Genomic DNA, 13,490 nt, shown 5'->3' with positions numbered 1-13,490 from the left:
GCAGTCTGTAATATAAAAGATTCAACAATTCAATTTTGAAGGAAATGTCCACAGTTAATGATTCGAGTCAACACTAGGCAGAATTTGGAAGACTTGTTGCCTGATAAACAAGGCCACAATAGCCTCCTCAATTCGAGCGAGGATGAAAAATATAACCCGTCGACGAAGTGAATCCATATCAATATACGACGTCTTCTTTAAGACTGCTAGGGAAAGGGAAACATATTTCTCATTAAGCCAGCACAATTATGTATGCCATCGTCCCTCGCCACAGACATCTCAATTCCATCCCTCCATCCAACAAAAAGGTGACATGAAAAATCAATACAGTACAATCGCTAAATCCCCAATGATGAGCCTGATAACTAATAATACACTGTGCACCGTCATCAAATGCCTGTTTTGTTAGGGAAAATACAAGATACAGTCAATAAGGATGATGGGAATGAATTTCATGGCATGCATTGCGTAGGACTGAATAATCAACTTCGAATGAGTAAGTCACCAACCACATGTAACAGATCCGGGGTATGCAAATTTGGGGGATGTAAGAATAGAAATAGTGAAAATCGAAAATGGTAAAGTAACAAGTAGGAAAGAGTAATGGTATCGTCAGCTTTTCAAAAGAAGAAAACATCGGCTCGTTAGAGTAGTTCCACGATAGGCATCATGACCTGGAATGACTCCCAAAGTGGAACTTGAGCGAGATCTTCTCTGGACGGCCCGTATTCGTTCCTGGCGCAGTCTCCTTCGAGGTCGCTTTGGGACCAGTATTGGCAGACTTTTGTGGTGCGATAGTAGAAGAGGAAGGCTGATTGTTCTTATTAGTGCCACTATTGACATTGCCAACGGTTGACTGGCGTTTCGAACGTGCTGAAGTAGCCTTATCCTCGACTTTTGCCGCTGTTGATTGTCGCTTCTTGCGTTGCGGCTGGTTTTGATTGGAATTTTCAATATGACTTCCAGCAGTCATATCAAATGATCGCTTCCGCTGGTTATCACCGGTCGGTTTGCTAGGAGTAGACTTGAAGTCGTTTGCAAAGCTCGCTGCGGTCCGGCGTCGCCTTCTTTGAGATAACATAGCATCCTGATGTAGTTTGCTTAGGTCAAGTTTCGAAGAATCGACAAAGACGATCTTCAAAGGTCGTTTAAATCGAGGAAATCCTTCTTTATGGATATACCTTGTCTTCATACCGGATTCATCGACGTTCATGGCATCAACTTGTTTTGCGGCGGAGCGTAAGGACTTAGTGTGACTGGGAGTCTGGCTGACTAGGTCCTCGACGTCCTCGTATCTCCATACTTGTCCAGGATGCTTTTGGTACAGGTTACGCTGACCTGGACTAGGTGGGAAACCGTAGATATTGTCACGTCGAATCTCGTCCACGGACTTGATGAGAGGTGGTGGGGTTGGGATAGGTCCGACAGGGGTTTTGTAATTCGATGTATGTTTCACCCACTGATATCTATCAGCAGGCGCAACACAGTATTCCTCGCCGTGTTGGTTGACCCGGCCAGTGTGCATCCAGCCATCTTTCTCGGTCCAAGGACGGGGTCGTTGTGGGTGATCAAGAGGAACATCCGCATTGATCTCACCAGGGAGGTCGAGGTATTCGATAACTACTGGTGGTGTCTCGTCTACAGCTTCTGTCGGTTCTGTGGTCTCCGTAGGTTCTGCTGTTTCTGCCACTTGATTTTCAACGGCAGGTGTCGAGACTTGCTCATTTCTTTTCCTGTTAAAGGCCTCACGCCATTCGGCTATCTTTGCCTCCTCCTCTTCAACCGAAGGAACCGTTTCCATGATTGCCTCGCTTGCCAAATCATAAAGCTGTCGGCCAAGGATTTCAGTTTCATCCATGAGAACGGATGGTGCATCGCTTCCACTTCCACTAGTGCTACACGATGTCGAGACTGTAGAGGTGTTCGCAGGCTGGGCAAGTTCTGGTGTAATTTTGGATTGTTTTGGAGCAGGCTCGTCAGAAGACGCAACCTGGTCAGAATTTCGTAGCCTCTTCCGACTCTGGGGTTTAGACTGTAAAGCTTCGATTGCCTTGATTGTCGGTTTTCGCAAACGTCCTGACGAGCGCGTAACAGACAGATTGTCAGGTGATGGTGTGCCGTATCGGTCAAGAAAATCACCAGGTAGATGGACTGCTTCTGTCTGACGAGCAGGTGGAGAGGTATGTGAGACTGACTCGGTTGCGTTGGTATTTACCGGCTTGGATAATGATCTGGATAACTGTGCCGCTGTCGTTGATCCTTGCCCTTTATTCTTGATGAATTTCTCTTTCTTAGGAGTTTCCTCGAGTAAAATGTTCTTGACAGGTTTGCGGACCCTAGTGCTTCGTCGTTGTGCCGAGTTCGCTTCCCCATTACCTTCCATGGCGTCGTTCTCTTTCAAGGGTGTCTCCAACTGGCTGATTCTCTCAGGGCTTCGTTGGCTGTCCTGCTCAAGGATTCCTTGGCTGGTTTGGTCGTCGATAATAGTGGTGGGTGCTGGTGATTCAGCTTCTACAGACTGATCCTGACGTGATGGTTTGCGTGACGTGTTGTTATTACGCAACACCGGTGTGGCGTTAGGAGTATAGCTCTTGAACTTGAGCATGTTAGCTTCAGATTTGCGGGTCTTGCGAGTAGACCGTGTAGATGACTCGGCAGAAGAGTTTTCTACATTCACTTCGGGCGTCTCAGTCACTGATGATGGTGTTCCAGGCTCATCCGAACGGTCTCTGTAGTTCAAATTTCGAGGATCTAGTTTAGTTTTGAAGATAAAAGTCTGGATGTTCGTCGGTTGTGACGATCCAGTACTAGATTTCACTTTCAGGACTCTGGAAGATGTCTCAGTTGAGCGTTCAATCGGTGCTTTGCGTGAGCTACGCACTGACTTCGCCGACAAAACTTCAAGCTGGTCATCGCTAGCTTTTGAGGCGCTTTCAGCGACTGCACCTGGCGTCTCTTCAGATGTTGAGACTGCATCGGCAGACTTATTCTGAGTGTTGTCAACCGTTTTCGAGTCCGAATAGGAATCCACATAAGTATTGTTGAAGCGTGTACCCAGCTGACTGTCGCTCTTGTACCCATTCATATGAATAAATTGTGTCTCACTGGATGGTCTCTGCTGAGTGCGACGACGCTTTGAACTGTGCCAAAGCTCATCATTGCCCGATTGAGCAAATGGGCTATCATTGTCATAGTACAAGAATGACTGAGGAGTGGATGGCAAGGACGAAGACTTTTGAATGTCTTCATGAGCTGCCATATTGGGCGCAAGCCTGCGAACCAGGTTAGACAGATGAGAAAACATGACAATCGCGTGAGCATTTACAAATGATTTAAGAGTGAAAACCTTGAAAGGAGAGGACGATGAAGTCTGCCAGGTAGCACTGGTGGTATGACTGTAGTCAATGTGTTAGTGTTGATGACTGATTTTTGCCCCAGTAGGCAGCGGGGTTTGGGCTGGTGAGATCAGCAGAAAGGTAACTTACATTCAGGATTAGTAAACCCAGTAGACGCTTCCATGTATTTTATTATTGTGTAGGCTCAATAGCCATAACCAGAAAGATTGCTATTGTTAATGAGTGGATGTGTTTGTTGCTTTCACTTTTCAGGTGACCAAACAGAAGTTAGGGTCTAGGGCTTTTCGAGACGCTAGTGGTCGACGACTTCGAAGAACAGTGTAGCAGCAGAACAGCCACGACGATTATCACTGAATGGGAGTTATCTAGTGAATAGTATCATGGTCAGCATATCAGATTTATTTTCAGGTAGAACAGCGAGTTGTCGTGGTCTCTTTCAGGGCTATGGTCACTCCATTCACCCGACCTCGACCTTCGAAAGAACCCTCAACGCCATCACCAGGTATCACATACTTATCAACCAAATCTATCAAGTCTCCAGTAGGTATTGCACAATTTATCGAGTGGTTTCAACGACTTCGCTGCGTGAATGAACGGTTGTGGAAGCGTCAAAGAGCAGACAAATTGCGGGAGACCTCGGAAGTACGAAGGGTGACGGACGGTCGATGCGAGCGTTGGGCAGAGGAAATTTTTATCGTAATGAAATCGCTGAGGCGGGTAGATGCGACTAAATGCGTGGAAGGGTAATATAAGGTCGAGGGGCGAGCAGTGTGGACGTTGAAAAGTCAAAGGGAAAAGAAAATGAGGATGTTTTTTCGGCGAGATCAGCAGAACAGAACAGGTAATTAGGGCTTGCTGCTCCGAACGGCAGAAAACGATCACTGGATGCCGCTTGCTCCATTTCTCTTACCCTTCTCCATACACTTGGCAGCTTCAGCATCGACAAACACCGACAACTTTCAATTAAATTGACTGAAATTGGAATACAATTGTGATATTCTCCATTCCTTTGCTTTATATCATATCACACCATGCGCTTACTACCGGCGCACCTCAGCCTGCTGGCTCTTGTCGCTCCCTCTGTTTACGCGGCCTCTTGGGGTTTCACTGATGCCACCGTGTCAGTAAGTTCCAAATCTGCGACAGGCAAAGTCAAGCAAAGGTAAGCAAACCTCTATGGACGAATAGTCGTTCTCTAATGATTGCAATTGATTTACGAATACTAATTCTTTACAGCCTCAAAGAGAATGCACCTGTTTCGACGCCCATTTCTCTCGGCGACTCGGACTCCCTTAGAGTTCTCCTCACAGCCCAAGAAGATCGCAGCGCAAAGCGACCACACCAAGCATTTTTATTGTTGAAGGACTCTAGTACTGGCCTAGACGTCTCATATCCTTTCAGCGTCAAGAATGATGGCAAGTCAAAGGTCGAATTGGTCAGTACAGGACTATATACTCTATCCACGATCATTGAAACTAATATAATGGTTGAACTGCAGAGTAAGAAAGATATTCCCACGCAATTTCTTGCTACGCCAAATCCTGTCGATGCCGAAATTGTAATTGGCTCGTTTGGTGCTTCCGACGCCTATCGGAACCTCGCCTTCCAGCTATCCATCAACAGCGACGCCAGTGCGCCGGCCGCACCTGACTCTGTAGAGAGATATGGAAAGCAGCCCAGGATAAACCACATTTTCAAGGCTGACCCCAAGAGTCCGCCACCAATTATCACCTTGATTTTCCTCTTGGCTACTTTGGTCACTATCCCAGTCCTGGCTGGAATGGTACGTTCTACCCACAATACCCGTCTGATTTGAATGCTAGAGTATTAACACATGTTAATAAACAGTGGATGTACTTTGACGTGAACCTCTACCACCTCTCTATCGCCTTAAAAGCCGCCCCGGTCCCTCACATCGTGTTCGTGGCGTCCATCATTGGGTTGGAGGGCATCTTTTTCATGTACTATACAAGCTGGACTCTGTTCCAAATGCTTCCTGCTACTCTTGCGGTTGGCGCTATTGCTTTCCTCAGTGGAAGCCGTGCATTGAGTGAGGTCCAAGAGCGACGCCTAGCTGGGCTGCGATAGGCACTTTACACAGTACGATACTGAGGTTGTAGTTGCGACCAAGAGACATGAAACAAGTTGATGTTATATATATATGAGCGGATCTCAAATCAAAATTGTATTAGTATTTTCAGTTCCATTCGTCAGTATTGCAATCGTCTCCACGTCTAAGAAATTTGTACTTTCGTCGGGCTTATTATAGGGTTAGGGCTAAAATTTGACGTCATGCCTACAGGCCACGCCAAGGATGTTAGTGTCCTTAGCTTCATTTTATTCTCAGAGTCCGTACAACCTCAAATTCAACAACTTCACAGAAATGGGCGCAACAGCATCAAAGCCAGCTCGCTCAGCAGTCAACGCAGCTTCGCGTCGACAATATCCGAAAACAGCATCGCCGGGGACGACAAAGACAACCCAAATCAAACAATTGCCGGAGCAGCACGAAGTAGCTGGACCAACATATCATTCAAAGGAGCAGGCGTCTTCGCTACGGTCAGAGGGTATGCTTCTATCCTCCAATTTCTTCCGGATGTTTATGACTGATGTTTCTTCAATGCAGCAATTGACCTTGATGCTCGCGACCCTCATTTCGCCGCCTCACTACGCTCCATTGGGCCCGTAACGCCGAACCCTACATTCTCACATTCGAGTACATTCAACCGATTCCCCGCCTCTCGACAATCCCAAACAACACCCTCACCAGGCCATACTGACGGTAGTGGTGTAGCACCATCCGTCTTCCCCGACGCAAACAATAATCCAGCTCTATTAGTGCTCTCATCACGCAGTCGAATCGCAAAAGCCGCCGAGCAAGAACTAGAATCCATTGGGCGACAGAGTCATCAGGGACGAGAGTTTTTGGATGCAATGACTATTCGGCAAGTGTTGACGATGCGAGATCGGCAGGGACTCAAGGATGAGGAGATTGAGCGGTTGCTGAGGTTGAAGAAAGGTGTTGTTGGGAGATTGGGGGAGATGGGAGTTGTTAGTGAGGCTTTTTGAGTTGAGCATTTGCCTAAAGGTATTGTAATATAGGTATAAATGGGATTGTTTCAGGATTGATGTGTTGTTACGGAGTATAGTGTATATTATCGCATTCATGTATATAGGTTATGTCCACCTCGAACACAGTACACATACATGTGCTTGGAAGCTCTCTGACATCTGCAGGAACCCATCGACATGGCACAAATGGATCAGCATACTATCTGTTGATTACACAATACCGTTTCTGATCTAGAAGCCCTGAGATGGATATAAGAGACAAAGAGTCAGCACCATTTGAGCATATCTATTTATAACGCTGACTCATTTTCCTAGTTCTCCTCGGTCTCAAAAGTTATTCAAATGACACATACAAGGACCCACGTCCACTGTTGCACAATTCATCTGATGTTTGATTCTCAAAGGTGGAAACGGAATGCGTCGCCTCTTTATAGCAATGATTAACCAACCTCAAACAGAGACCGTTGACTCAACGTAACCCTACACTAGAGACAGCCTTGAGATTCCTCCAACTCTCCTTATGGTCGATATATCATCCAGTTGTAAATGCTTCTAGAAAGGATTGGTAAAGATCAATCCAGCAATATGGCGTCACGATCCTTGTTCGTCGTACCATCTCTTATTCCATTCACCTACTCTCTTCTTGTTGTTTCGTGTCTGACATCCAAGTTCCTACATCTTGCGTTGCATTGGCGTTCTGTTTCTCTTGTGCACTTTATCATATTTCTGCCTACGCTGTTCTTCTGGGATATCTTGGTCTTAGTCATAGGTCGGGTTTTGCTTCGAGGATTCGATGGGTTGGTGCAGCAGGTATGCTGCGTTTTGGGGTGTTCAATAGCGTATGTCAACTCCTCTCTTGGCTACTGCTGGTTGAATTGAAGTTGACAAAGACAGAGTCCTGACGTATGGAGCATCTGCAATCCAGATCGGCTTCTTCTGGGAGACCGGTTCGCAGGTAGAATGGGGAGCAAGTAGTAGCTTCCTTCGCGATCCAGCAGCCATGAAGATATTGTTCAGTGGCACCAAGACAGTCTGTATAGCTGGAGTGTTCCTATTCGTTGTCTCCATTCCGACTAGTCCATACCTTCATACAGTTACTGGGAATATGCTACAGTCAGCATGTCGATTTATTGTCAGAGGAAGAAGTGTGGTTTCACCATGCACCAAGTGTTTATCTGAGAGAGGCAGCTACTCAACTTGTTGCTTCCTCTTACCCACCGTTACCCTAGGGATGTACCTGCTGTGCGTCCATTTTATTCGACCTGATGTGCCGTATGACCATCTATCCTCGGCATTGCCATTCAGTCTATTAGCTGCTTTTCCTAAGTTGTCTAAGCAGCCATGTCAGTTACAGCAACGTCTGGAGTACCCATTTCCAATGCTTACTGCGCCAGATCGATGGCAATCGCCTTCCGGCTACTCTCCTGGTTTGACGCCAGGGAACCACTCATCATTAGTGCGCCCAGAATGGCTACCAGAGAATCCCCCGTCAGGGTTTGATCGTTGGTTGACGGACGTTCAGCGTCATGAAAGAATCAAGAATGGAGAAAAGGATAAACCGAATCAATGCATGAGAGAACATAAAACCTATAACGCTGTGACGGATTCAACAAAAATCTCTAATCTTCAAGAGGCCGTTTATCCTGTGTTAAAAGATGCCTTCAACAAAAATGCAATTCAAATCGAGCATATAGTCATGTTGGTGCTAGAAAGTACAAGGAAAGAAGTCTTCCCAATGAAAGAAGGGTCGTTCCTGTACGACACGATAGTCTACTCTCACGATGAAGATGCCCGGGACACGATCATCGATAAACTTGCCATACTAACCCCGACAGCACAAATGCTTACTCGAGATTTTGCGACGAATAGTACGGGCGATAAGATGAGGTTTGACAACGACGACGTCAAATGGGTAGACCGGATACCGTTAGATATGGGTGGCATCAACGTCAAAGGGGCTTTGACAGCTAGTTCACTGACATTGAAGAGTTTGCTGGCACTTCATTGCGGCGTGATGCCGTTACCGGTTGACATGCTCGAGGAGTCGCTATTGGAAGTTTATCAACCATGTTTGCCGCATATATTGAGTCTGTTCAACACGAAAAAGTTGGCTGACAAGGGGAAGCATGCAAATAATGAATCTCAGCTTGTCCGAGAAAGGCCCTGGAAATCGGTATTTATACAGTCATCGACAGATTCATACGACCGACAGAGCAATTTGACCCAGCAACTCGGCTTTGATCAGAACATAGTCAAAGAGACTATCGAGGATCCTTCGGCGACACATTATCCGCCCAAGACGAAAGTTCTCAATTACTTCGGGTACGCTCGCAGTCCTCCTGCTGAACTTGAAAACAATGGAGATGTTGACATGCTAATTGGTATAGGTACTCCGAAGACGAAATAGAGTCGTACATGAAAGATCTCGTCTTCGAAGCGGCAGAGAACAAGACTCGCTTATTCCTATCGCATTTGACACTCACAACGCACCATCCATGGGCGTATCCGAGTACCTTCAAGGACGAGAATTACTTCGGGCGAGATCGATGGAATCATCGAGATATGAATTCGTATCTCAACACGGTTCGGTACGGAGATGCATGGCTCGGTAAGATCCTAGGATATCTGGAACAGGCCGGAATTGCAAATAGGACTCTTGTCGTAATAGTTGGTGATCAGTAAGTTGCGTTTCTCTCTGTTTAAGACGAAATCTGACTTTGTTTGGTAGTGGACAAGCATTCGATGAGGATGACGGGTTACAAGGCACATTCGAAAATTCCCATATCAGCAACTTCAGAGTACCACTGTTATTTCGACATGCTCATTTACCTCACATGGATATTGAAGCAAACGTAACGACGGGAATGAACATTCTTCCGACTGTGCTTGACATGCTCGTAGAGAGCAAATCACTAAACGAGGCGGATATAGAAATTGCAAGATCTCTGATCCACGAATATCAGGGCCAGTCACTGCTCCGACCATTCATCAGTCGCGACGATAGAATCCGCCGTCGCGTATGGAATATAGGCATCATCAACGCTGGCGGTAGCTTGGTAGCTGCCATGTCGGCTGACCTTCCCTATCGACTGATTGTACCCATTACTCGGCACGGGCATGGGATGAACGGCAAAAGGGATAGCGAAACATTATTCGAGTATCGATTCACGCATACACTTGTCGATCCGCATGAGCAATCTCCACTGTCACAATGGATATTCACTGATCTACGCAAGGCGGTTAGAGAGGAATACGGCGAGGAAGCTGAGGACTGGATTGAGGAGGCGAGGAAGATGGTTCAGTGGTGGGTGGTGGAGCAGAAGCGGATATGGAATTATTCATGATTATTTTGATTCTCCCGTTTGAGAGAAGGGGGAGAGAAATACGGAGTTGAACTCGGTTTGTCCGGATCGGGAAGTAGGACAGATCCATTCTTTTTGTTTGTCTGTACATACCAATTGGTAGAGCGTTGATCACATATAATCAGAGTGATAGAGCAATGCGTCCGTTGTTTCTGCGCATCTCTACGCACTTCATGATCATGTGTTGGCTCGTTCCTGTCGGAAGTCTAACTGATACAGATAGACCGGGTGAAGTTGAACTAAGACTCGGCCCAGAATCCCGTCTAGCTGTAGATGGTTTATATGGAGCTTGCTATAGCTATATGTCAGGATGCGAATATTAGTTCTTCGGCGTTTCGCAGATCTGTCACTTATGCGAGAAGCAACGGTTGGTCCAACCTCCAAACCATACAATCAGCTTACAGTGTGCACCGAAATACCATAGATGTATATGTATTTATTATTCACATAGTATAAGCATACATCAATCTATGGTCAGTAACCATAAAATAGCAACTACGTTGCGTAAGCAGACTTAGCCCTAATTCATTCCTAATTGGGAATTGCGCCGAAAGCGGATTTCTCAATTGCATACCTGCATATATAGTAAAGCGCATAGCGAGTATGACAATCTTGTGTGCAAGAATGTGTGTCTCTTTACCTTCTTTTAGAGGTTTCAAAGATCCCCAGGAAACGCTGATACTTGTCTCCGAAAACGATTATCAAGTTTCCTAAATAGGAAATACTCGTTACAACGTTCGCTCGTAGGCCCGATCTCACTTTGAGCTACCAATAAGTATGCAAATTGACGAGATAAGTACAGAGGTGCATAAGATGCGCGCATATTCTGCAGAAGTACCTAGGGTAATCCTGAAGTCAAGAGTTGATTTGCGGAAATAGGGCAGAGGGTAGTTCTATGTCTGATATGCAAAAGGCCACTCTATGCCGGTTTATCACCGATTCAGAGAGGGGTTTATTTACAAATGGAGACTATCGCATATTTATCAATACAAATATGCTGCAGGTAAATACCACGGAACGCTCTGAAGGGAACGGAGTTCCACAATCCCGAATCCACCTAGGTGAGTACTCCAACGGAAGACTTTACGTACTGACAAGTCAGCAAACTCAATTACTGCCACTTTTGATTCCAGAGACAGCAATCCATGAAGAAAGAATGATCTCTTCATGTCCAGTGAATTTTATGGTAATGTAGTCTGGATCCACGTAAGAGACTAGAGTCAAGTAGGAAATCCCGGCAGCCACTGTAATTATCAGTTTACACGGATGCATTTATTTTTGATAGAAATACCAGGAATTTCTTTTGATTTCTTTGCATACTCAATGTCATCTATGCCTTACCAACACTCTGAATGTGTATGCACATGGTGCAGAGGTCTAGAACTAGGGCTCAAGCTAATCAGTCGACGGTTGTAGAACGTCGGCGGCATTCATGATCCTTCTTATGACCTTTATTATTTGCAGTCTGTAAATAAATTATTTTAGAAGTTAGAACACTTTGTACACTGTTTTCAATCCTTAGATTAGTATCTTAGACTTTTTCTTCTGTACTCCATGTAAGGTGAAATAGAATCTACAATAGTACACGTGATCTGCACCCCGCTGGAGAACCGCAATGGCGGGCTCGTTCTAGACTGTCTGATCGTGAACTACTAAGTACCTATATGGAGCAATAATATATTGCTTTTATTCTGCTAATAGTGTCAACTGTTCGATGGGGTTTGCCTGGCAGCCGTTCGGACATCTTAGCGACCGGCTTTCCTATTTTGTCCTCCCGGCTGGGGATTTCATTCCCTACAGCATTTGGAGATTGGAGACATATGGAGTAAGTATCCAATTCTTGTTTGCTTTGTCTTATCTTTGTAAGATTGACTCTGTTGATTAACCATCCTATGTAACGATGATATCAGCCAATGAATGTATTACCAAGTGACTTGTTCTGTCTGATTGCAAACTCGACGATCACCTAGACTTATCCATGCCTATCAACCGGGCAGATTGGGGCTCATATCGTAGACGCGGTCCTTGACTCGGTCATGATTGGGGGGATAGTCCAGATTCCACCCCCGCAAACCATGCCAACAGATCAACCACTTCGAGGCTGGATGCGTCGAGAAAGTCGGTCATGTGCTACTTCTATTCTTCCGCCCCGCCTATTTTTATTTTTTATTCCTGTTAGCTTTTGAATTGGAGAGTAGCAAAATGTGTAAGATCTGGTGATGTCTGGTTGTACGGGGAGAAGGCCTTTATCCAATGTTTTCTTCCGTTTGGACCGGAACAACCGTTAGGCCAATCTTTCATGTTCACATGAGCATGACTTATTCTGGCCATGTTCTAGGAGACTATATAAAGGAGTCGATATTCCTGGAAGAGGAGTTGTAGTCAATTAATCATTCTTATCGTCTCATCCCGACTTCGTTAATTGCTCTCGCTCCGTCAATTTGTACTTACTTTACCTACCTACTAATCATAATACAATGTCTCTCAACATCGAGACTGTCGCCACCCCTCAAAAGACCGTTCGCGGTCCTGCTGAGCTGTCAGACGCATCCTCTGTCTACCTGGGTACCAAGAACCGTATGCCAGAATTCGTCCTCACAGATAAAGTTGTCTGCGTTTCTGGCGCCGGTCGTGGTCTGGGACTCGTCCAAGCTGAAGCCTTATTGGAAGCCGGTGCCATTGTCTACGCTCTCGATCGATTGCCTGAACCAGTACGTTCTTCTCCTTCATCTCCCAGGCTGCAAAACTAACAGACATAGTCCGAAGACTTTGCACGCATCCAAGCCAAAGCAACCACGCTCGGCACAAAGATCGAATACCGCTGCATCGACGTCCGCGACACCGAACTACTCAACAACGTCATCGAGGAAATCGCCAATGTCGAGGGACGCATGGACGGTCTCATCGCTGCTGCGGGAATTCAGCAGGAGACTCCGGCGTTGGAATATACAGCCAAGGATGCCAACACTATGATGGAAGTCAATGTCACTGGAGTGTTTATGACTGCGCAGGCGGTCGCTAAGCAGATGATTCGATTTGGGAATGGAGGTAGCATCGTCATGATTGCTAGCATGAGTGGGACAATTGCCAACAAGGTACGTTTCTCTTTCATTCTGGGTTTGCGGGGTATCCCCGCGTATCCATGTCATCGAGTGAGTTACTGACGGAGGACAAAGGGCCTCATCTGCCCAGCCTACAACGCCTCCAAGGCAGCCGTCATCCAACTCGGGCGCAACCTTGCCGCCGAATGGGGCCAGTACAACATCCGCGTCAACACCATCAGCCCGGGCTACATCGTTACACAGATGGTCGAGAATCTGTTCGTGCAATACCCCGAACGTCGCGAAGAGTGGCCCAAACAGAACATGTTGGGTCGTCTATCGCGGCCGGAAGAGTATCGTGGGGCGGCGGTCTTTTTGATTAGTGATGCCAGTAGCTTTATGACGGGGAGTGACCTGAGGATGGACGGTGGTCATGCTGCTTGGTAATTGTCACATAGTCTTGTGATTCAAGCGATGGTAGAGCATGACGGATTTGCCTTCTTTCGACTTCCTGCAAATGGGCGGCGTTTAGGTATTTGTTTTTTACCTGCAATTCATCTCAGCGGTCATGCTTCGAGCGTTCTTCAGGTATTCCAGCTTTTTAAGTGATACCATACCGTACTGAAACATTCCTTAATAGCATCTACTAAGTACGGAGT

The 13,490-nt window shown here is 46.2% G+C and overlaps 5 protein-coding genes across 5 annotated transcripts; 4 read left to right on the top strand and 1 right to left on the bottom strand.

Annotated features, from left to right (window-relative positions):
- Positions 1 to 667: 667 nt before the first annotated feature.
- On the bottom strand, positions 668 to 3,259 carry TSTA_015420 (GPI-anchored cell surface glycoprotein, putative; the record flags this gene model as incomplete). Its single annotated transcript, XM_002483644.1, has 2 exons — positions 668 to 1,167; positions 1,195 to 3,259. The coding sequence occupies 2 exons, from the start codon at positions 3,257 to 3,259 to the stop codon at positions 668 to 670; spliced, it is 2,565 nt and encodes an 854-aa protein (XP_002483689.1).
- Positions 3,260 to 4,276: 1,017 nt separating this feature from the next.
- On the top strand, positions 4,277 to 5,555 carry TSTA_015410 (oligosaccharyltransferase subunit ribophorin II, putative). The gene is made up of 4 exons (XM_002483643.1): positions 4,277 to 4,518; positions 4,593 to 4,791; positions 4,855 to 5,139; positions 5,205 to 5,555. The coding sequence occupies exons 1-4, from the start codon at positions 4,388 to 4,390 to the stop codon at positions 5,442 to 5,444; spliced, it is 855 nt and encodes a 284-aa protein (XP_002483688.1). The 5' UTR covers positions 4,277 to 4,387; the 3' UTR covers positions 5,445 to 5,555.
- Positions 5,556 to 5,708: 153 nt separating this feature from the next.
- Positions 5,709 to 6,425, top strand: TSTA_015400 (uncharacterized protein; the record flags this gene model as incomplete). Its single annotated transcript, XM_002483642.1, has 2 exons — positions 5,709 to 5,923; positions 5,983 to 6,425. The coding sequence occupies exons 1-2, from the start codon at positions 5,740 to 5,742 to the stop codon at positions 6,423 to 6,425; spliced, it is 627 nt and encodes a 208-aa protein (XP_002483687.1). The 5' UTR covers positions 5,709 to 5,739.
- Positions 6,426 to 7,013: 588 nt separating this feature from the next.
- On the top strand, positions 7,014 to 9,772 carry TSTA_015390 (uncharacterized protein; the record flags this gene model as incomplete). The annotated part of the gene is made up of 5 exons (XM_002483641.1): positions 7,014 to 7,197; positions 7,310 to 7,458; positions 7,783 to 8,750; positions 8,816 to 9,106; positions 9,157 to 9,772. The coding sequence occupies 5 exons, from the start codon at positions 7,014 to 7,016 to the stop codon at positions 9,770 to 9,772; spliced, it is 2,208 nt and encodes a 735-aa protein (XP_002483686.1).
- A 2,495-nt stretch (positions 9,773 to 12,267) lies between these two features.
- On the top strand, positions 12,268 to 13,490 carry TSTA_015380 (short chain dehydrogenase, putative; the record flags this gene model as incomplete). The annotated part of the gene is made up of 3 exons (XM_002483640.1): positions 12,268 to 12,501; positions 12,550 to 12,885; positions 12,967 to 13,490. 3 exons carry the CDS (start codon positions 12,268 to 12,270, stop codon positions 13,276 to 13,278), a joined length of 882 nt encoding a protein of 293 aa, XP_002483685.1. The 3' UTR covers positions 13,279 to 13,490.

The sequence above is a fragment of the Talaromyces stipitatus genome, genomic scaffold, assembly GCF_000003125.1.
Source record: "Talaromyces stipitatus ATCC 10500 scf_1105507295549 genomic scaffold, whole genome shotgun sequence".
Taxonomy (NCBI): domain Eukaryota; kingdom Fungi; phylum Ascomycota; class Eurotiomycetes; order Eurotiales; family Trichocomaceae; genus Talaromyces; species Talaromyces stipitatus.
Note: the sequence above shows the minus strand (reverse complement) of the source record. Positions and strands in the feature narration are given on the sequence as shown.